The sequence below is a fragment of the Hemiscyllium ocellatum genome, chromosome 12 (genome assembly GCF_020745735.1).
Source record: "Hemiscyllium ocellatum isolate sHemOce1 chromosome 12, sHemOce1.pat.X.cur, whole genome shotgun sequence".
Taxonomy (NCBI): domain Eukaryota; kingdom Metazoa; phylum Chordata; class Chondrichthyes; order Orectolobiformes; family Hemiscylliidae; genus Hemiscyllium; species Hemiscyllium ocellatum.
Window position 1 is genome coordinate 21,703,703 of NC_083412.1, and position 24,604 is coordinate 21,728,306.

Genomic DNA, 24,604 nt, shown 5'->3' on the forward strand with positions numbered 1-24,604 from the left:
CAATTCTTTTGACCGATCTCGAACCAAGAGGCCCCTCTTGAGTGGACGCAGATCTTCAACTGCAAGGCATTGACTATATCTTCAGCCAAACACCTGAGGGTGGGAATGAACTTCACAGCCACAGGCTGCCAAGATGGAGATTTTCTTCTGCAAGGTTACAGTTTTCCATAACTACTTGATGTGAAACTTCTGCCAGCAGAAGCACTGCAGTTCTGAGCAGTGTTCTGAGCTGTTATATGTATATCCTGCTCATAAGACATTTCATGTTTCAGGACTCCACATGTGCTGTGTCTACGACATTATGACCCTGCCTGTCAGTTAGTTTGCTACAAAATTGCAGGCTGAACACACAGAAATCTTTTGGTTGCTGCAATATTGGCTTCATAATTTGCCGAGTAGTTTGATGTTTCAAATAAACTGAACTAACCCACAGAGTTAATTAATCCCAGAAAGATATTTGATAATTATCATGAGTGGTACAGTGCCAGAACCCAGTTGGAGTCATAGAGATGAACAGCATAGAAACAAACCCTTCGGTCCAACTCGTCCATGCCAACCAGATATCCCAACCCAATCTAGTCCCACCTGCCAGCTCCAACCCTATATCCATATCTCTCCGACCTTTCCTATTTGTATACCCATCCAGATGCCTTTTAAATGTTGTTAAATTGTTGTAGTAGCTTCCACGACTTCCACGGTGTAGTGGACCCAGCACTGATCATTGTGGCACTCCACTGGTCACAGTCCTCCAGTCTGAAAAATAACCCTCCACCACCACCCTTTGTCTTCTATATTTGAGCTAGTTCTGTATCCAAATGGCTAGTTCTCCCTGTATTCCATAAGATCTAACCTTGCTAACCAGTGTCCCATGGGGAACTTTGTTGAACGCCTTACTGAAGTCCATAAAGATCACATCTACGGTTCTGCCTTCATCAATCTTCTTTGTTACTTCCTCAAAAAACTTAATCAAGTGTGTGTGACTTGATTTCCCAAGCACAAAACCATGTTGACTATCCCTAATCAGTCCTTGCCTTTCCAAATACATGGACATCTTGTTCCTCAGGATTCCCTCCAACAACTTGCCCACCACCGAGGTCAGGCTCACTGGTCTATAGTTCCCTGGCTTGTCCTTACCACCATTCTTAAACAGTGGCACCACGTTAGCCAACCTCCAGTCTTCTGGCACCTCACCTGTGACTATCGATGATACAAATATCTCAACAAGAAGCCCAGCAATCACTTCTCAAGCTTCCCACAGAGTTCTAGGGTACATCTGATCAGGTCCTGGGGATTTACCACCTTTACCCATATCAAGACATCCAGCACTTCCACCTCTGTAATATGGATATTTTTCAAGGTGTCACCATCCATTTCTCTACATTCTATATCTTCCATATCCTTTTCCACAGTAAATACTGATGCAAAATACTCATTTAGTCTCTCCCCTATTTTCTGCGGCTCCACACAAAGGCTGCCTTGCTGATCTTTGAGGGGCCCTATTCTCTCCCTAGTTACCCTTTTGTCCTTAATGTATTTGTAAAAACTCTTTTATATCTCCTTAATTCTAATTGCCAAATAACTGAGATCTCCTTACAAATTTGTTTCTCAATTTCCTCTGACTATTAGGGGGTCTAATATACGATCCCATTAAGGTGATCATCCCTTTCTCATTTTTCCGTTCCACCCAAATAATGCTAGCCTTTATTAGAAACACCACTCCCCCTCCTCTCTTGCCTCCCTTTCTCTCTTTCCTGTAGCATTTGTATCCTGGAACATTAAGCTGCCAGTCCTGTCAATCCCTGAGCCACATTTCTGTAGTTGCTATGCTATCCTAGTCCCATGTTCCTAACCATGCCCTGAGTTCATCTGCCTTCCCTGTTAGGCCCCTTGCATTGAAATAAATGCAGTTTAATTTATCAGTCGTACCTTGTTCTCTGCTTTGTCCCTGCCTGACCTGTTTGACTTGCCTTTGTTCTCAACTGTACTAGTCTCAGATTGATCTCTTTTCTCACTATCTCCCTGGGTACCCTCCACCCACCCCCCACCCACCCCATCAACCACCAAAGCCCCCTCCCAATCCCCCCACCCTAGTAGTTTAAATCCTCCCGAGCAGCTCTAGCACATCTCCCTGCTAGTATATTAGTCCCCTTCCAATTTAGGTGCAATCCGTCCTTCTTGTACAGGTCACTTCTACCCCAAAAGAGATTCCAATGATCCAAAAATGTGAATTTATCTCCCACACACCAACTCCTCAGCCATGCATTCATGTTCTATCCTCCTATTCCTACCCTTATCAGCTCGTAGCACCAGGAGGAATCCTGACGAAGGGCTTATGCCCAAAACGTCAATTCTCCTGATGCTGCCTGGCCCCTGCTGTGCTTTTCCAGCACTGCACTCCCGACTCTGATCTCCAGCATCTGCAGTCCTCACTTCCTCCTTGTTATGTGCCTGTGCAAATATTTAATGTAGACGAGACCGGCTTACTTTGAAAAAGAATGCCTGAAAGGACATACATTTCAAAAGAGGAGAAAACTGCTCCAGAGCATTAAGTATCCAAGGATAGGTTAACATTATTGCTTGATGGTAACGCATGCGGGGATTACAAGCTTAATCCTATGCTTGTGTACCTCTCCCTAAATCCGAGTGCACTAAGCCAACCATCAAGGCATCTCTTCTCGTTATTTGGAAGGCAAGCATGAAGGCTTGCATAACAAAAGCTCACTTCAAAGACTAGTTCCTGAACTTTATTGTTCCTGCTGCTGAATATTACTGCTTGGCCAAACAGGCTCCTTTCAAAATTCTCCTTGTGCTTGACAAGCCCCTGGAGATCCTGGCACTTTAGATGACCTTCACTCCCATGTAAAGGTCATCTTTTTACCACCCTGGCAGTCAGGGCTATCCAAAATGATGAAATGACCTTAAAGGAATTCTGGAGGAATTACAACATCTACAAGGGCATCAAAAATATTGCAGGTTCATGGGAGAAAGTGAAGAATACCAACATGAAAAGTGTCTGGAACAAGTTGTGCCCCTAATTTGCAAATGGTTCTACAGAGTTTAGAGTGAGGACTTTGCCGAAGCCAGGAAAGCTGTGGTTGATGTTGGTAACAAGCAACTGCAGTTAAAATCAATGAAGATGTTTGAATTCCATGCCAAAGAACTGACCAATGAGGACCTTATGGAGCTGCAGCAGCAGATGATAGAAGTTGAGGAAGAAAGCCCAAACCTAGAAACACCAGAACCTAAGAGGTTTTTGATGAAGGAATTAGCTGAAAGCTTTTCGTCTCATTGAAGCAGGGATGGCAGAGTTAGAGGAGCAAGATCCTAATGCAGAGAGGTCCACCAGAGTTTACTGGATAGTTACCGACAGCCTCAGCTGCTACAAGGCCATTTATAATGAGAAAAAGAAAAGCTCTGTTCAAGCCACGCTTGATGTTTACTTTAAGAAATTGACTTCAGCACCAGGCCCATCCTCTCCAACACCACACCCATCATCCAATTAATAAAGTCATCTTAATTGTTAATTTTAATTCCAGCATGGAGTGAAGATCAGTGTTAACCTTTCAACATTATCTTTTCTTTTCTATCTAAACAGTTTAAGAATTTTTTTTTAATGTTTTAGGTAAAAAATATATCATATACTAAGTCAAACATTTGACTAATTGACATTAGATGTTGAACCATATGTAACTGTTCCGAATTACATATAAATTTGACTTACAAGCAGCCGTAAGAACAGAACTCGCTCATAGACTGGGGACTTCCTTGGTCTTGGATAAATGACTTGGATAAAAGGGGTGACTGTATCATAGACAAATTTGTAGATACTACAAAAACAAATATGAAAGATAAGTTTTTTGGGGAGCACAAAGAGTCTGCAAAGGTACATACATAGCTAAGTGAGTGGACAAAATTAAACAGGTGTAGTATAATGTGGGAGGTGTGAAGTCTTCCACTTTGGTAGGCAAATACAAATCCAAATTTTATTTAAAAGGAAGTAAATTGCAAGATGCTGCAGTGTAAAGGGCAAGGAATTCTCCTGCTGAATACCACCCACTGCCTCCTTCAGCTGATGAATCAGGACCCCTTCACTTTGAACAGTGGACTGGAAGCACTGGAAATGGCAATTGCACAGAATTTACTCCGGTTGGTGACTTCAAATTCCATCACCATGAATGACTGAACAGCACCATTAATGGTCAAGCTGAAAGTCCCACCTTCACATTGAGGATACTACCTTGCATTGGAAATGTAGTTGTGCTAACTGAGATAGATCTCAAAATGATCTGGCATTGCAAGATTTGGTATCTATGAGGTTGTCAGAAGCAGCAAAATTGAATTGAACCACAATCTGTAACCTCATGGCTTGACATATTCCCCACTGTACCATCACCATCAAGTTGGAGTTTCAATCTTAGTTCAAGACACATCTGGAACAGAATCAGGCATATCTAAAAATGAGGTGTCAACCTGGTAAAGCTACAATACACCACTTATATGCTATTGATTTTATAGTGTCTCTCCATTTCCTTCCTACTAAAATGAAACACTTGTTTATTTCTGGATGGAACTTCACTTTCCCCTGTTTATCCATTCCATTAAGCTGCCTACATCCTTTTGAACTTACAAATAATCTTCTTCAACGTTCACAATACTTCTGTTTCACATTAACTGCAAATTTTGAAATTGTGCCCTGTAGATCCAGGTCCCAACACTCACACTCCAGTACAGCACACCATTCCCAAAAAATGCCCATTAATCATTGCTGCCTGTTTCTTGCCAGTCAACTTGTTTTTGCTATTGGTCCTTTATTCCTCGAGTTTACAGGTCTGTATTGATTGCATTTTGTATGTATATTTAGCACAAACTTACCAACTGATTAATCAAGCATAAGAAACACTGAAACTCTGTAATATGAAAGGACTGTGGGAAATCCTTGAAGACTTTGATTTCCGAGAGGTCAGTCTAGATGCCTGATGCATTAGCATTGCCGAAAAAGTTGGTACTGGGTTTACAGAACACATAATTATGAGCACATTGTTGTAAGACCTGCAGGATGCAAGTATTGCAACTCTGCTGTGATCCAATATCATGCTCTAAAATGTTAGAAAGAGGCATGTCCATGTGGCTTCATGCCCTTCCAAATGATGGTATGTTGAAAACTCACAGGCAGTATGGCAGTTCCAAATCCGAGCTGATGGAAGTAATAGCATCAAAGGATGTGATAAATGTCAACAATAATTTGGATTGGTCTACCAATGGTAACTGCCAGAATCTGTTGTTTGCATCCAGGCTGTTAAAAATCCAACTCCTTGTTAGTTTTGTTAGGCTTTCATCCAAAAATGGACCTTCAATTTCTCAGCCTTGTTCAACTGCTAAGGTCCACTATGACGTGAAGTGAACTATGGAGTTACTACACAGAAATCATGTTTAAGTACCAATGAATGGGCTGTATTAGTAATGATATTACTGCCCAGTGTAGTTTCAATTTCTGGTCTAAATTTTACAAAAGCAAATGAGGAACCTTTTTTGGAGTGAACAAACATAATGGTTTGGCATCTGGTCTTGATGTAATCTGGGTAGTCATTTGCAGCTCCACAGACTTTTATTAGTTTGTAAATTTTAATCTGAGTTTCTCCCATTTGTCCTGGCTGTTTAGCTCTTGGACAGGTTCCAAATGTAAGCATGCTGTCCAGCTCCATAATGTGGAGTACTGATCTTGAATTTCAGAAGAGATTCTGTAACGTTTTTTTCATTACATTCATGACAACTGCCCCTTCACCTAAACCCTCAGTTGAATGCTCCAGGACCATGCAGTCTTAAAGGTGAAAATCAGGTTTCAGTCACTGTATCATGTCAGAAAGAATTCACACTCCTGCTCCAGAGACTAATTTGAAATTTGAGGCAATTCGTCATAAAGATCCTGCTTGGATTTTGCAGCTTCGCCTAAGAAAGGCACTTCATGTTTCATCTGCATTCTCTGTTTTCAGGGCACTGATTAACCTAACTGGTCGTCCTTTAAATTTTTGAATGAGTATTAGATGTTTCCTGGTGCAGCATACTGTTTTAAGATGCCCCTGCCTCTTCCAAGAGGCAATGTGCATTAAAGACTAGGCAAGGTTGGGTATTGCATTTGCCTGCCATACTGCAGACATGATAGGCAGGCAGGAGACTGGGAGAACGCAGCAAGTCAGGCAGCATCAGGAGGTGGAGAAGTCGATGTTTCAAGTGTAACTACACCTACTCCATGGTTGAAATATTTCTGTCAAGATTATTTTTCTCACAGGGAATCAAGGAATGTATGGATCAGATAGGAAAGCAGATAAGATATGATAATATTGACTAGCAGAACAGAATTGATGGACTCTATGATCTGCCCCTTCTCCTTTTTCTTACATTCTTATTGTCCATTATAAATGAATTGAATGAATTTAATTAGGTTTATTGTCACAAGTACTCAGATGATTACAGTGAAAAGTTTTCAGGTCACCACTTATGATGTACAAAGGTGCCTAGGAACAGATTCTTCAGTCCAAGTTCTTAAGAAAAAAAACAAGAAATAGAGAAATAATAAGTTCAGAATGATGGTCCTTCCAAACTAGTCCACACTGGCACCTAGCCTCCAGGTTCACCTCAAGGTTCACAAGACTGGGAGACTGCTCTGGAATCACCTTGGGATGGCAAGACCATGCTGAGGCATGCCAGATCAAAAGACTGCCATTGGCTGCTGAAAGACCACCACGCCGGGGCAGATAGACCACCATACTGGGCCAAAAGAGTGCCACACTAGGCTGCTGAGACACCGCCATGCCGGGCTGAGAGGACACCATGTTGGATCAAGAAGTTGCAACACCAGGCTGAGAGGAATCTATGACAGGCAGAGGAGCTGCCAAGTTGACATACCAGGCTGAGAAGACACTTTGCCTGGGAGTTCAAGGTGGGAGTCCATAGCCAGTTGTTTGAAGCTGAGAGTCTGAGGTTAAGTGTTCGAGGCCGAGAGTCCAAGGCTAAGTGTCCGAGGCCGAGAGTTCAAGCCCACACTGAGGCAGGCAGGGGGCCAAAAGCTGAGAAGGAAGAGGAAGAAAAAACACAGTAGAGAAAATAAAGAGAAGAAACAAAAAAGAAAAAGACGGAGAGGATCAGTTCCCAATGAAGCACCCCATTCAGCTGTCAATTTGAACTGCCGTAGTCCTAAAATATTTCCTTGCCTAACCCAGTACAAAGTCGATAGTGTTTCTTCACCAAGGCCACTGAAGATCTAAATGTAGTTCTTCATATATCTGAATATAAACTCGAATGCATCTGTGAACTTAACACCAAATTTGTGGTATTTAGTAAAAGTTTCTTGTAAAATCTAAGGGCCACGAACCTTCCCTCTATGTCAGTAATGTCCTAGTTGTCCAGTTCAAAGGTGGCTGAATTAAGTAGTTTCACCTGAATTAGGTACTACATCCTTGTATTAACTTCACCTCCATTGCTGAAGTTAGCAAACACCAGTGTTACAAACCTAGTTCTAGGCTCAATGACACCTCAAATTTGTATTCCCTTTTGTGTTTTTATCTTCCTCTTCTACACTGAGGGTGGCTGATGTAGGTACTGAATTTCATTGTTAGCACCTTTACAAAACAAAAAGAGAATTCTACAGTCGAGATTGTGGTGCTGGAAAGGCACAGCAGGTCACAGCATCCGAAGAGCAGGAGAATCGACATTTTGGGCAAGAGTCCTTCATCAGGAATGTTTCCTCATATGCTGCCTGACCTGCTGTGCTTTTCCAGCATCACACTCTCAACTCTGATCTCCAGCATTTGCAGTCCTCACTTTCTCCAAGAGTAATCTACAGCAAAGAGCTCCTGAAATTTAATAAAAAGAATGCTGTCTTATTGAAGATAGTCTGTTGTGTTTATTCAGTTAATTTATTCAATTAATTTATTCAGCTTCCAGCTATTGAATGAGTCAGAAGCAATTGATGAAGTCATTTCCACTGAGAGTTTAAGTTAGTTCATCTTAGCTGAGCAGTGCCATTTCAGTGAGATTCACCATCACATTGCACACTGAAGGAAATTTGGTCAGGTAATATTGTAGCTCTTTCTCTTTACTTAATTGAAGAGAATTGTCAAGTATTAAAGTCTTGAAGCTTGTTTATTTTTGATTTTTCTGGGTCAATTAATACAAGACTAATTTGTTTTAGATATTTTCTAACAGACCTCTGGAGTAGGTGAAACTTGATCCTGGACTTCTAGGTCAAAGGTAGGGACATTTCAAATGTGTTATTAGAACCATTGCTAGGTTACATTAAAGTTATTTATATGAACCAAACTTGTTGAAAGGATGTTGGTTTTATGTGTACATTGTAGATATCTTTAGCTTAACTCTTTTGCTGAATAGAGCTGCAAATGTGCAAGTTAATGGAACTCAAGGTGGTATTGCGCTTGGAACTTAGTTTGTAACATTGTTGTTTTCTAACTTCAGCAATGGAAGTGAGTTAATTCTAGAATGCAGTTAATTAATGTCAGCCCCACCAGTACAAATAAACAATGTTAGTTTATCTCCTCATGCCACAGAGTTTCCGTGTAAAGTCCACTTGGGATCATCAACACACTTTGTCATTTGTAAAGTCTGAATGCAGTACACAGTAAACTTGTGAAGTGTTCTGAGACAACATCCTCGGGGTTCTTGCACCATTTAATTTAATGAATTTAATTTAGTAAGCTTGAGAACCTGACCAGATTGCTCTTGGCTGTTAAGGCAAATCCTGTCTACCTCGGCAGTATGCTGCAGGTTCCCCACTTCAAGCATGAGTCTGAAATTAAGGAAAACATGTTTATTTTATAAGAAACAAGATGTGTATTTTCTGATCTTTACAGTGTCAGATAATTTTATTCTTTAAAATTAGGATTAAAAACATCCTTAAATTCTATTTAATGTTTCCTCTTTATATGCTGGTAGCACACCATACAGATTCAGAACTCTTTGTTTTACTGTTTTCTAATAGCTTTTTTTCCCCTGTTAATGTATTACAGAAAACCTTTCTTCCAAGTTTCAATGTTTACTCAAATGTAATTCAGAAATTGGAAGGATCAGAAGGAATGTCATGCAAATTAGACTTGAGTGGATTTAAACTGTATGGAGGTAAATCAGCAAATTTTTAAATAAAAACAAATAGGATGGTGAACTCCAGTTGCTTATATATATTGCCATATAGAATTATGTCCAAAATCACATGACACCAGTTTATAGTTCAACAGGTTTATTTGACAATACAAGCTTTCGGAGCATTGCTCCTTCATCAGGTAGCTAGTGGAACAGGATACATAGGACACAACATTTATAAGCAAAAGTGTGATACAACTGATGCAATGTATGAGATAAACCTAGATGGCTGTTAAGTCTTTAATCACTTAGAATCTAGATACAGGTTTTAATTGATTAATATGTAAATCCCGAATAATTTAAGGTTTTATCAGTATATTTTTTAAAAAGGTGGTAACTCAGTTCAAACAATGCATTAAAGGTGTGAGGTTAAAGTCTGCCTATGCCCCATTCCAGAGTCAGACTGGTTTTATTTGCAAAGTAGGTATTTATAGAATGTCACATTGACTGACTGCCCATAGATACTGTACTTTTTGAACAAAATAGATTGTACCTACAAATACAAATTTGCCCCATAGATGTGTGTGTGTGTGTGTGTGTGTGTGTGTGTGTGTGTGAGAGAGTGTGAGAGTGAGAGTGCATGTTGTGAGAAAGAGAGTGAGAGTATGTGTGTGTGTATGTGTGTGGGCAAATGTGTGTTTGTTGAAGAGAGCAAATGCGCAAGTGTGATGGAATGAGGACGGCCTCAACCAGGACCTTGGGCTCATCTCACACAACAGGTGACCTCACCACATTATACACTCTCTCACACACACACAAGCACACATAAACACACACACACACAAACACACGCCCTTCTTCAGGCTCATGCACGAAACGTCGATTCTCCTGCTCCTTGGATGCTGCCTGACCTGCTGCGCTTTTCCAGCAACTCATTTTCAGCTCTGATCTCCAGCATCTGCAGTCCTCACTTTCTCCTAGAAGAATTTTCAAAAGCTGATTGGGGGCAGATGTTCGCAGGTAAAGGGACGGTTGGGAAATGGGACGCCTTCAGAAATGAGGTAACAAAAATCCAGAGAAAGTATATTCCTGCTAGAGTGAAAGGAAAAGCTGGTAATTATAGGGAATGCTGAATGACTAAAGAAATTGAGGGTTTGGTTAAGTAAAATAAGGAAGCATATGGTAGGTATAGACAGGAGAGATTGAAAAAGGCAGTAGGAGTATATTTAAGAAGGATATCAGGAGGGCAAAAAGGGGACATGAAATAGCTTTGGAATGTAGAATTAAGGAGAGTCCAAATACATTAAGGACAAAAGGGTAACTAGGGAGAGAATAGGGCCCCTCAAAGATCAGCAAGGCGGTCTTTGTGTAGAGCCTCAGAAAAATGGGGGAGATACTAAACAGATATTCTACATCAGTATTTACTGTGGAAAAGGATATGGAAGATATAAAATGTAGGGAAATCGATGGTGACATCTTGAAAAATGTCCATATTACAGAGGAGGAAGTGCTAGATGTCTTGAAACGCATAAAGGTGGATAAATCCCCAGGATCTGATCAGGTGTACCCTAGATATCTATGGGAAGCTAGAGAAGTGATTGCTGGGCCTCTTGCTGAGATATTTGTATCATTGATAGTCACAGATGAGGTGCTGGAAGACTGGAGGTTGGCTAACGTGGTGCCACTGTTTAAGAAGGGTGGTAAGGACAAGCCAGGGAACGATAAACCAGTGAGCCTGGCATCGGTAGTGGGCAACTTGTTGGAGGGAATCCTGAGGCTCAGGATGTACATGTATTTGGAAAGGCAAGGGCTGATTAGGGATAGTCAACATGGCTTTGTGCGTGGGAAATCATGTCTCACAAACTTGATTGAGCTTTTTGAGGAAGTAACAAAGAGGATTGATGAGGGCATGTGATCTATATGGACTTCAGTAAGGCGTTCGACAAGGTTCCCCATGGGAGACTGGTTGGCAAGGTTAGATCTCATGGAATACAGAAAGAACTAGCCATTTGGATACAGAACTGGCTCAAAGGTAGAAGACCTTTGGTGGTGGTGGAGAGTTGTTTTTCAGACTGGAGGCCTGTGACCAGTGGAGTGCTACAAGGATCGCTGCTGGGTCCAATACTTTTCATGATTTATATAAATGATTTGGATGTGAGCATAAGAGGTGTAGTCAGTAAGTTTGCAGATGACACCAAAATTGGAGGTATAGTGGACAGCAAAGAAGGTTACCTCAGATTACAACAGGATCTTGATCAGATGGGCCAATGGGCTGGGAACTGGTAGATGGAGTTTAATTCAGGTAAATGCGAGGTGCTGCATTTTGGGAAAGCAAATTTAGCAGGACTTATACACTTAATGGTAAGGTCCTGGGGAGTGTTGCTGAACAAAGAGACCTTGGCGTGCACGTTCATAGCTCCTTGAAAGTGGTAAATAGGATAGCGAAGAAGGCGTTTGATATGCTTTCGTTTATTGGTCAGATTACTGAGTACAGAAGTTGGGAGGTCATGTTGCAGCTGTACAAGACATTGGTTAGGCTACTGTTGGAATATTGCGTGCAATTTTGGTCTCCTTCCTATCGGGAAGATATTGTGAAACTTAAAAGAGTTCAGAAAAGATTCACAAGCATGTTACCAGGATTGGTGGATTTGAGCTATTGGGAAAGGCTGAACAGGCTGGGACTGTTTTCCCTGGAGCGTCGGAGGCTGAGGGGTTACCTTATAGAGGTTTACAAAATTATGAGGGGCATGGATAGGATAAATAGACAAAGTCTTTTCCCTGGGGTTGGGGAGTACAGAACTAGAGGGCATAGGTTTAGGGTGAGAGGGGAAAGATATAAAAACGACCTACAGGGCAACTTTTTCATGCAGAGGGTGGTACATGTGTGGAATGAGTTGCCAGAGGAAGTGATGGAGGCTGGTACAATTGCAACATTTAAAAGGCATTTGGATGAGTATATGAATAGGAAGGGTTTGGAGGGACATTGGCTGGGTGCTTGCAGGTGGGAGTAGATTGGATTGGGATATCTGGTCAGCATGGATGGGTTGGACTGAAGGGTCTGTTTCCATGCTGTACATCTCTATGACTCTATTTGTCTAATATATTGTATCAGCTGTATGACAATTTTACTATCTTTTACTATGTGTCTCACTAGCTACCTGATGAAGGAGTAATGCTCCAAAAGCTTGTACTTTCAAATAAACCTTTTGGACAAAAACCTGATGGTGTGTGATTTTTAACTTTGTCCACTCCAGTCCAACACCAGCACCTCCACACCATAGAATTATGTTATTGTGGCAATACCAAAAATTAGGCTCAATCAAGGCCAGGAATTCAGAGTAAAGATTCAGGGTGGCGACTGGTTAATCTGCCACCTTCTTGAGTGAGCAAGGAAATGATGAGCTGGAGCCAGAGTAAGAGGGTATGCAATAAGGTTTGGGTTTATTTGACAGGTATGTGAATTGTACAGGAAGTAACAAGTAATGCTGTTGATAGACACAAAGTTGTCGTGATAATGGGGACCTGGTTCAGAAAAAGGTAGGATTAGGTACTGACCTCTTTCTAAGGTGTTCAAGAAAGTCAGGGAACGAAAGAGAGGAGGAAATGTGGCAGTTTTGCTTAAGGATCATATAACAGCGAAGGATAATATAACAGTATTGGACAGAGAGATAGCAAGGATAGAATCTATTTGATTTGAATTAAGAACCAACTGAGATACTATTACAATATTGGGGAGGCCACCAAGAGGAATAAAGTTGCAAACAATTACAGAGACTTTAAAAAATTTTGTTGTAATTGAAAACATTAGTTACCCTAATATTAATTGGCATATAATCCATATAGAGCAGAGAGAGGGAGCAATTTCTAGATATGTAAAGTAGAATTTTCTGTAGTATGTTTCTGGACGAAGAGAAAGGACATATTGCTGAATTGCTTTCTGGTGAATGAAATAAGACAAATGGATCATGTCATTAGAGGAGCATTTAGGGGATAGTGAGTGTAATATCATAAGGTTTAGGTTGGCTGTGGAAAAGGACAAGGAAAAATCTAGAATAAAAACAATTAATTGGAGGGCACCTAATTTCAGTATGGCAAGGAACAGACCTGCTATGTTTTTCCAACGCTACACTTTTCGACTCTGACTCTCCAGCATCTGTGTCCTCACTTTCGCTCAAGGACAGATCTGACATAGGTAAATTGGAATCAAGGATTAGCAGACAAAACATTGTATGAAAATAGATTGACAGCCAATTTAAAAGAGAATGCAAGAATTTTCTACAGGCTTATAAATATAAGAAGGATAATAAAGGTGTATTATTACCATTAAGGAACTGATAGGGGAATTGATTCTTGGACGTTGAGGTCATTGCTGCAACACTAGATCAATGCTTTGCATCTGCCTTTACAAAGGAAGAAGATGTTGCTAAAGTAGTAGTGAAAGAGGAGATGATTGATATACCAGAGGATTAAAAATTGAAACGTCAAAGAATCACAGCGTCAGAGACCCGGGTTCAATTCCCGCCTCAGGGGACTGACTGTGTGGAGTTTGCATGTTCTCCCCGTGTCTGCGTGGGTTTCCTCCGGGTGCTCCGGTTTCCTCCCACAGTCCAAAAATGTGCAGGTTAGGTGAATTGGCCATGCTAAATTGCCTGTAGTGTTAGGTGAAGGGTAAATGTGGGGGAATGGGTCTAGGTGGGTTGCGCTTCGGCGGGTCGGTGTGGACTTGTTGGGCCGAAGGGCCTGTTTCCACACTGAAAGTAATCTAATCTAATCTAAATCATTGAGATCTACAGCATAGAAAAAGATCCCTCAGCCCATCAGATTTGCAATGGTAAAAAGCAACCACATAACTACTCTAATTCAATTTTTTAGCACTTGCCTGTAGCATTGTATGCCTTGGCATTGCAAGTGTACATCCAATACTTCTTAATGTTATCAGGGGTTTTTTTCCTCTACCACTATGATAATCCCTACAAGATGCCTGGGCAATCACTAATTAAGCTCTTTATGTAGGTCACTGAGTATGAGTTCCCTTGGACTGCCCCACTGGAACTCATCACCTTAGCCCTTTAAAACTTTGGGAGGGGCCTTTTCATGGTACAGAGGTAGCACCCCTACCCCAGGACAAGGAGAACAAGGTTCAGGTTCCATCTGCTCCAGAGGCATGTAACAACATTTCTGAACAGGATTAATCAGGAAAAATGCTTCCAGGGGATCCATTCATGGCACAGGGGTACAGTCCCTGCTCCAGAGCGAAGGGCCTTTGTTCAAGTGCCACCTGTTGTACAATAACACCTCTGATCAGGTATATTCAAAAATGGGTAAATAAATTTTTTTTAAAAAATAGGATGGATCTGCAAATCTCTGGGCTTAGATTTCCCGATGTATACGACATGTTGTGGCTTTATTTTGGTGTTCAGCAATAATGACATTCCTTCCTCAGTAATTACACCCACTCTCACAGGCAGTGAGTTCCAGATTCCCACCACCTTGATAATGGGGATTTAAAATGTGAAATCACCAGCACTGATTCAATTGTGTTTAAGGATGTTGAAGGAACAAAAGGTGGAAATTGTTGAAGCATTTGTAATAATTTTCCAATCCTTCTTTGATACAGGTGTGTTGTCAGTGGACTGGAGAAGTGTAAATGTTACATACTTGTTCAAAATATGTTGTGAAGCTAAATTCAGTAACTACAGGCCAGTTGGTTTAAGCTCAGTGATGGAAATGTTTAGAAATGATAATCCGGAAAAAAATTGCAAACTGCTTGGACAAATGTGGAATGATTAGAAAAAACAGTAGAGATGTGTTAAGGGGTAGTCACATTTCAGGAATTTGATTGAATTTTTCAAAAAGCAAATAGAAAGGATGCTGATGGTAGTCTGGCTGATGTAAGTACTTGTGGACTGCAAAAAGCTACTGATAAAGGGTCATGGAACAGATGTTTCAGTAAAGTTGAAACACATGACATAAAAGATACAGTGGCAGTGTGAAGTTGGCTGAGTGACAGCAATGAATAGTGGAAAACTTGTTTTTCTGTCTAGAGAAATGTATCAGTAGTTGTCTTCAAAGACTGTATTATGATCATTGCTTGTCTTGCTCCTAAACAATGAGCTAAATGTGAACATAGAGGGAACAATTTCAAAGCTAAATTAGAAAGTATTATGACCATTGAGGAAATTAGTGGCAGATTTCAAAATATTAGGTGGGAGGGACAGACAAATAGACAATGAAATTTAAGCAGACATCTGTGACCTGATATATTTCTGTAGGAAGAATGAGGAAAGACAATATTTCTATAATTCTAAAGGAAGCTATCCAGTCTAACCAACTGGCTGATTAGAACTGTAAAATGATTAAATGATATTATGATGTTACAAGTAAGTCGCTGATATTATCTTTTATTTTTACTTTTTATATAAGATTTATTACAACATACTAATAAGACCTATCAGTTATTAGTAGGACTTATCAAAATTAGTAATATTTATTTATAACAGTAAGGTTTATTAGTATTGGTAATGTTATTAGCAGTAGCAACAGTAACTAATAAATAAAGTAATAGCAGGACTGTTCCAACCACAACAATGCACATCCTGTGAGAATACCAGAACAAGAGTAACCATTTCTGCAGGAAATCTTACCAATTATAGCAATGTGATATTGGGTGTTTGGGAATGTGAGCTGCGCATGGCAATACAGTAGTGCATCCATGAAGTTGTAGTGGATAGTACATATACAGATGTGATCAACAGCTTAAAAGTATGTAGGAGAGAGAGAATCAGGCAGGCAAACAAAAATAGGCAGATAGTGCAGGTGCCCTCTGAATGCATTCCATTCTTTTAATAGTATTCAATTCGAAACATTGTTGAAAGTGATGTTTAATCACAGATGGGCAGCTAAAGCTAAGTCCATGGGATCATGTGTAGCTCAGGTGTGGATTTCAAAGAAGATTGGAAAAATAGTGATTTGACAATGAGGGGAAATAAACAGGCATCAATGTGACACAGATGTAAAACAAAGATCATGTGTTGCCACATTCTACCTCCAATGATCCTTGATACTCCTACCTAACACAAGTCTCTCTGCATGTGCCTTGAAAATATTCAATAACCTCGCATTCACTGAGACAGAGAATTTAAAAATTTAACAACTCACAAGAAGAAAAAAATTCTTGTCATCTCTGCCCTTAGGTGGCAACCCCTAATTTCAGAACAGTGACCATAGCTCTGATCTGAACTGACCTACAAGAGGAAACATCTGCCATCTTGCCACCATTCCAGCCATGACCTTATTGAATGGTAGAGCAGGCCTGAGTGACAAAATGGTCTACTTCTGTCCCTATTTTGTATGCTCACGTTCTGCTGAATTTCAAGACAGAGAAGTGTGAATTAATTCAGTTAAGTAGGAAGAACATGAAGAGACAATCCAAAATAAAGAGCAGACACTAAATGGGATGCAGGTGCAGAGGGACGTGGGTATGGACATAAGTGCTTTAGTCATTGAAGATGGTAGGACTGTTGACAGATCAGTTGATAAAGAATACAATATCCAAGATTCATTACTGGAGTATAGAGTACAACAAGAGCAAGGAAGATGCGCTGAACTTGTAAAACACTTGAGTATTGCAACCATTTCACAAATGCTTCACATTTTAGGAAGGATATGAAGGCATTGGGGACAGTGCAGATAAGTTTCACCAAAACAGTTATAAGTTTGAGGAATTTCATTATGTAGATTGTTTGGAGAAGTTAAGATTGTTTTCCTTGTAGAGAAAAAGACTAAGAGGCCATCTGACTGTGGTGCTGAAGCTCATGAGGGATCTGGACAGTGTAGTTAAGGAGAAACTGTCCCCACGGTTGAAAGGATCAAGAATGTGAAGTAATTAGATAAAGCAGTCAAAACAATGTGAGAAAATTCTTTGCGACACAATGAATAGTTAAGATCTGGAATGCTGTATCTGAGTCTATGGTAGTGGTAGATTCAACTGAAACATTCAAAAGGGAATTAGATTGATACATGAAAGTGAAAAATATATAAGGTTATTGGGTTAGAAAAGGTGGGAGAGTGGCTCTACATGAATTGTTCATTCAGAGGAATGGTAACGACATGATGGGTAAAATAGTCTCCTGTATTGTAATAATTCTATGATTTCATGTAAATGTGCAAAAATCATTGACAATGGCAAGTCATATTAAACAAGCAGTTCTAAAACACACAGGATCCTAGACTTTATCAACAAAAGCATACAGTTAAAGAAAGCAAATAAATAATGAGAAATCTTTATGAAACAGTTAGCCTCAACAGAAGTGTTCTCTTTGATTTTAAGTATCGCAGTCCATTAAGAATGCAATGGCATTGGAGAGGTAGCAGAAAAGATTTTAACATCTCTGAAGATGATAGACTTCAGTTTTGTGAATAATTTGATGAAAATGGGCCTACTTTCCTTGGAAAGAGAAGACTGATAGGAGATTACATATAAAGGATCAAAATCATCAAATATCTGAAAGAGTAAATTGCGAAAATTTTCATTGCCTGAGGGGTTGAGAACCAGAGGGCAATGATTTAATTTAATTGACAAATGAAACATGTATGTGATAAGGAAAAGTGTTTTTATGCAGTAATTATTTAGGATATGACAGACACTGATTCAGAGTATAGTCGTGGTAGATTCACTCATGTATTTCAGAAAGTAATTGGATAATTATCTGAGGAGGAAAAACTTGCAGGCTACTGCAAAAGTTGGAGAAAGTGGGGCTAATTGAGATGTTGTTACAACGATTAGCATGGACACAACAGGCTAAACGGACTCCTGTGCTGTAGATTTCGTGATTCCAGAGGGCATTTAATGCCCAAACTCTGTTTGGCACTAGCACCACCTCTCAGTGCTTTCCTGCACTTATGTTTTCAAATCTGTGTTGTGCTTTTTCTAACCAAACAGCTTCACTGTAAAGTTATGTTTAAAAATGCAAACTTAGAATACATGTAAACATTGTAACATGATAAATAACAATTAAACAATTATTAGCTTTAATAATAATCTGATAATTTTAAAGGTTATTTTGTACCTATCACTGCCAGTTTCCAAACAAGTAATTTTCCATTGTTATAATTGTCCCATTTTATGTGAGGAAGCAACTGGCGTTTGTATAATAATGGCCATTCAAATAAGGTTTATTTGCTGGAAATCATCCCAATACATTATTTCAATTTCTTTTGAGCATAAGCAGAAAGTTGAACTTTTTTTTTTCAAATTGAAGACTAATCAACAGTCTATAAATACTTATGCTGTGAAAATTCTCAGGCAATATAAGATTTGATGCAGGAAAGGAAGTTTTTGTTTAAATAAATGCTTGAACACAGAACTTAAATAAATTTGATGAAACCCTTCAACCTCTTTTCTCAGTTTAGCAATGTTAAAGACTTTTTAAAAAATGTTTATTGAGATTTGGATTTTGCTGGCATCCCTAATTGCCCTTGAGAAGGTAATGGTGAAAAGTAAAGAAAAAGCACTAATGGCTTTGTCCACTCCAATTGTGTCAAATTCCTCAAGTATCTATTTGTGCAAAAGCAATTAACCATATCTCTGTTTGCAGCACATATACCTGCAAAGATTGTTTAGTTAATGTAATAGCTTTTATCAGCCATTCATTAAATGGAGCTGATAAATGTGAAACAAAAATCAAGTAATCTATTTCATGACAAAGTTAAAAATCATACAACACCAGGTTATAGTCCAACAGGTTTAATTGGAAGCACACTAGCTTTCGGAGCAACGCTCCTTCATCAGACATGTTTTAATGTCTGTCAGATAATGTTAAGTCACACCCCCTGTTTGCATTTCGCAGGGATCGTTCCCTCTGGGACACCCTAATCCATTCTGCAACCACCAACACCATTCCCCTCCCCACGGCACCTTCCCATCTAACGGCAGAAGGTGTGATACTTGCTCATTCACCACCTCTCTTCTCATCATCTGAGGACCTAAACAGTCTTTCCAGATGAAGCATCATTTCACCTGTACCTCCTCCAATCTGTGTATTGCATTCGCAGCACCCAATGTGGCCTACTCTTACATTGGAGAAACCAAACACAAACTGGATGACCACTTTGCGGAATGCCTCTAGTTCTGTGTGCAAGCATGACCCCAATCTTTCCATAGCTGGTCATTTTAACACAGAGTCTTGCTCACATGCCCACATGTCTGTCCTTGGCATGCTGCAGTGTTCCAGTGAATCACAGTGCAAACTAGAGGAACAACATCTCATCTTCAGACTAGGTACTTTACAGCCTTCTGGACTTAATATTGAGTTCAACACCTTCAAATTGTTAACCAACTCTCATTTCTTCCCTTATCTTTTAGCTTGTTACATGCTATCATATCCTCTCACCCCTCCTCCCATCCTAGTGGGACTATCATCTAGACTCGAATCATTAGTTTGCTCTCTACCCATAGATGCCGTCTGATCCGCTGTGATTGCCATCAATTTTGTTTTAAGTCGGTAACGTAGCCCACATTTTCATTCAAATGCACCATTTCGTTCTCAGCAGCAAGGGATTATATTTTTATAAACATAATTTATTGTAATCATAGCTTTGAATGAGCTTAATTTACATGTCCAGCTGTTGTCATTTTTTGGTATGCAGAAAAAGAACTTGAATGAATTGAAAATTAGTTTTGGTCACTGCGAATTTCACATTTCATATCCTCATCTTTACTTCCCTATCATATTGTGGTCACAGACAAATTATTGTATAATGGCAAAGTTTTATAAGTTCCAAAATTTGTGATTATATTTGTACTATCCATGAGGCATTTAATGTTGAGGTCTTTGATGTAATATCTCAAAAGTAAATTGTAAAAATTATAATCTGATATATGATAAAGTAGCGAGAAAAAGCAAGGTTTTGTGGTGTAGTGAGTAGTGTGTCCTTGCCTCGAAGCTGTACACTCAAGTCCCACTCCAGCACCCAATGGCCACAGAAAGGTGCGACATGACATGGCAAAACAGGTTTATAACTGACTTTAAAACCTTTTCAATCAGCCTATGGTTGGTAGCAAAAAAAGAGTCTCCTGGTCACCCATGATTGATATGGAATGATGCCTCCCAAGTTATAACTTCAGGTGAAAGCCTAGCAACCAATCCAGGGAAATACAGCTATGGAAAAAAAATGATGTAATCAAGTGTTTTGCCTGCATCATACACCATAAAGTGTGAGAAATGACTATCCCTGTTTTGTTGTCATATAATTGGGAGTTTTTAAATATGTTAATCAATACTACGAACTGTTCCTGATAATGATATATTGGAAAATGTCAGTTTTGTATTGTTTTATATTAATTATGTGCTTACAAGAGACCAATCTATGTCTCTTGGCTTGATCTGTGCCCAGGCTTCTGAATACTGACTTGGATTATAAGGTAAAATAATTGGAAACAAGAGTGGACTGACAAGACTGTGAGATGTATGACAGACAGAGAAAAGTAAAAACTTACAGATAGGAAGTTACAGAAGATAACAAAACAGCATGAAAAGACCAGAGAAAGATTAATAAAGAGGAATACAAAGAAAAACATAATAAAGGGAGAGAGACAAAGAAACGATAATGATGAACACCAACAATAATGAGGTACCAACAAGGGACAATTGAAACTTCTTCAGTAGTGAAAAAAAAATGGTGGACTGTGAATCACTTGCATTGATCAGAAGTATGGGCTCTGAAAATTCACTACAACCCCCTGGAAATATAATTGGACCAGGCATTAAATACTGCAGCTAGAAAAGCAGACCAAAGGCTGGGATTTCTGTGGCGTTGTAACTCACTTGCTGAGTCCTCAAAACCAGCCCACCATCTACAAGGCAGAAGTGATGAATATGATGGAATAAATTCTGTAGGTGTCCCTCAATAATATTGACTGAAACCTGTATTCTTGAACCTCATTCCAATCTTAAAGAATAATGCTTAGGAGCCCTGCCTTAAACAGCTCTGACAAATGAAAAATAAGCAATTGCTTATGAAATAATATGAGCAAAATACTGTGGATGCTGGAGATTTGAAGTAAAAATAAACAGCTGAAGAAACACAGCATGTCTGGTGGTATCTGTGGAGACAGACACTGTTAGTGTTTTGGGTCCAGTATGACTCTTCTTCAGGCCTTTGAACTCACATAAATAGAGAGATGGAGTGAGGTCGTAGACAGATTGTAACGTTTGCCCTGGAGGAGCGGAGAAGGTCACTGACCTTATGGTATTGCTGTGCATTCCTCTGCACTGCGCTGACTCAGGTAGCATCCTCAGAGCAGCCTGGCTAGGTCTGCTGTCATGGTATCCTTTGCCAATTCTGAGGGGAGGGGACATCTCTCTAACACCACCACGACTTTTAGAACCCCAAAAGCATGGTGCCAAATTTCTTGTCTGCCACATCCAAGTCAAATAAAATGAACTGAGAAGGGCAACTCCAGACTGCTTTTTGAAATATCGTGCTGGTGCCAGGGATCTCAGGATGTCTCAGCAGTGGCAAAAACTTCCATCGATGGCAAGTAGTAGAATATAATGAATAGGGTCACATTGGAGTATGATTAGATTAGGTTCCCTGGAGTATGGAAACAGGCCCTATGGCCCAACAAGTCCACACCGACCCTCGGATGAGTAAATTACCTATTTCCCTACCCTATATTTACCCCTGACTAATGCACCTAACACAATAGACAATTTAGCATGGCCAATTGTGATTGCACATCTTTGTGATTGTGGGATGAAACCCACACAGTCACGGGGAGAATATACAAACTCCACACAGATAGTCACCCGAGGCAGGAATCGAACCCAGGTCACTGGCACTGTGAGGCAGCAGTGCTAACACACAGCCACTGTGCCACCTGCAATGCATAGGTATGATGCATAGGTAATGAGGCAATTTGGAATAACTGCATGAGAAAACATGTTCAGCATCGCAGCAAGAACTCCACCATTAAACCTGCCAAAACATGGCCAGTTCCTTAGGCAAGATACATCCCCTAAGTTCTTACCCTGAGTGTTAATGGAAATGACTTACGTTGTAAAGCAAATAAATTATTAATAAGTCAATATAGGTTTATTACACATAAATGTCAAAATAAAATAAACATTTTCTTTCAAACTTTGCCATAGACAGCATTGCAAAGAAGAAATTGTTGTCAGGATTGGAGGGTTTGACTATAGAGAGAGGGTGAATAGGCTGGGGCTGTTTTCCCTGGGTCTTCAGAGGCTGAGGGGTGACGTTATTGAGGTTTATAAAATCATGAGGGGCATGGATAGGATAAATAGACAAAGTCTCTTCCCTGCGGTGGTTGAGTCCAGAAATAGAAGGCATAGATTTAGGGTGAGAGGAAAAAGATATAAAAGGGACCTAAGGGGTAACTTTTTCACACAGAGGATGGTGTGTGTGTGTGTGTGTGTGTGTGATTAGATGCCAGAGGAAATGGTGAAGGCTGGCACAATTGCAGCATTTAAAAGGCTTCTGGATGGGTATATGAATATGAACCTAAAGTTTAGAGGGATATGGACCAAGTGCTGGCAAATGGGACTAGATTGGGTTGGGATATCTGGTCGGCATGAACCAGTTGGATTGTTTCCGTGATGTACATCTCTATGAGCTGAAAACGTGTTGTTGAAAAAGCGCAGCAGGTCAGGCAGCATCCAGGGAACAGGAGATTCGACGTTTCCTGAAGAAGGGCTTATGCCGGAAACGTTGAATCTCCTGTTCCCTGGATGCTGCCTGACCTGCTGCACTTTTTCAGCAACACATTTTCAGCTCTGATCTCCAGCATCTCTAGACCTCACTTTCTCCTGTACATCTCTATGACTCTATGACTCTGAATGATATCCTTGGCGACACTCAAGTAACTATGAATATAATTAATGTTAGCATCAAATGAAAACAATTTGTAAAAATGCTTAACCTTTCATCTATTTGCCATTATTATAATTAATGGTTTCTTTCTACAGAAACGTCTGATCGTACCGATTTTCTCAAAGCAAAGAATGGTGAACGACAACAATAACCTGAACAATGATTCATGCGGCAATATTACTAACTTCAAAGCTAATATTTACATACAAACGTATATCATTGTATTTATCTTTGGATTCATTGAAAATGTCTTCTGTTTATATATATTACTGAAATTATATAAGAGGAACACTACATTCAGCATCGTCATGGTGAACCTAGCAATATCGGATCTGCTATTTGTCTGCACGTTGCCCTGGCGGGTCCACTATTATTGGAATAACAACAAATGGGACTTTTCATTTTCCTTCTGCATGTTCCTGACTTATGCTCTGTACCTCAACATGTACTGCAGCATCTACTTTCTGACCCTGATGAGCGTGTTGCGCTACTTCGCTGTAGTGCATCCAATGAAAGCTTTAAAGTATAGATCTGTTAGATCTGTGCAAATCATTTGTGTCGCAATATGGGTGTTTGTGGGAGTCTCAACCATTCCTTTTGTGATTAAAAAGAATGAACAAAACGATTCGAACACAACAAAGTGCTTTGAACCCAACAATGGGATTAGTAATGAAAATAGCACTATGTCTAATGAAACTACTATGAATTTCTTTTCCCTGGTGGTAGGTTGCATTATTCCCTTCTTAACTATCTCTGTCTGCTACATATTTGTTGTTAAGACTTTGCTAACTTCAGAAGTACAGTGCCACCAGCAAAAGCGCTCCCGCAAAACAGCTATTGCAATGATTATTATCGTAATGATTATATTTCTGACCTGTTTTCTGCCTTATCACATTCTACGAACCGTCTATCTTGTCACAAGGCAGAATTCACCCTCGGTTGGCTGTACTCACAAAGCATTGGTGGTTACCCTGTGTACAGTGGCAACCAATCCCTGTTTGGACCCCCTTTTATATTACTTTGCAGCAGGAAACTTCCGAGGCAAGGTGAGAAGTACAATTAAGACCACATTCAGAGGCTCTCTTGCCTTGATGCGTAAAACCTGAACCCCCACACAATTCACCTTCATGTCTCATTATTATTACAGGAGTAATTGGAGAGCAGGATTTCTCTTGCGTATGATGTAAAAGGTCAAAGTTAATGGGATATATTGTAATTATTTTCGACCACAAAATAATTTGACTAACAGGCATGGCAGTTTTTATTTGGAGAAAATAATACTCCTCATGCAACATTCTTCTGCTCTATATAACACCAGATTTAAGGACGGATTAATTCATTTTTGTCTTTGGATAATAGTGTTTATCTTCTATGTTGTCCAATTGCAATGTCATGTTTCCTTGAATTGCTATTAGAATGAACAGGTCTTTATGTTTTCCTTTAAACCTGCTGTTGAACCCTCTCATTCCACAACCTTTTGAGATTCCTTGCCTACTACACATCATCAATTTTAATCACTTCAGCTGCTTAGGTACCAACCTCAGCAATTCCCTCCTTAACATCTCCACCTTACTGCCTCTCTATCACCTTTAAAACATATTTAAAATGTCCTTTTTGACCA

The 24,604-nt window shown here is 39.8% G+C and overlaps 1 protein-coding gene across 3 annotated transcripts; it reads left to right on the forward strand.

The window, feature by feature from the left end:
• LOC132820685 (cysteinyl leukotriene receptor 2-like) lies at positions 1-24,307 on the forward strand. 3 transcript variants are annotated; one of them, XM_060832926.1, is made up of 3 exons: positions 8,187-8,247; positions 9,021-9,129; positions 23,079-24,307. In XM_060832926.1, exons 2-3 carry the CDS (start codon positions 9,124-9,126, stop codon positions 24,087-24,089), a joined length of 1,017 nt encoding a protein of 338 aa, XP_060688909.1. In that variant the 5' UTR covers positions 8,187-8,247; positions 9,021-9,123; the 3' UTR covers positions 24,090-24,307. The 3 variants fall into 3 exon arrangements, with proteins under 3 accessions (XP_060688908.1, XP_060688909.1, XP_060688910.1); XM_060832925.1 differs by lacking the exons at positions 8,187-8,247; positions 9,021-9,129 and adding an exon at positions 1-154; XM_060832927.1 differs by lacking the exon at positions 9,021-9,129.
• The last annotated feature ends 297 nt before the right edge of the window (positions 24,308-24,604 follow it).

Excerpts from the sequence above, each read along its gene's own strand:
- LOC132820685 (XM_060832925.1), top strand. The coding sequence starts at position 134 with ATGGAGATTTTCTTCTGCAAG. Across the intron at positions 155-23,078 it reads TGGAGATTTTCTTCTGCAAG|AAACGTCTGATCGTACCGAT; the intron begins GTTACAGTTTTC and ends TTCTTTCTACAG.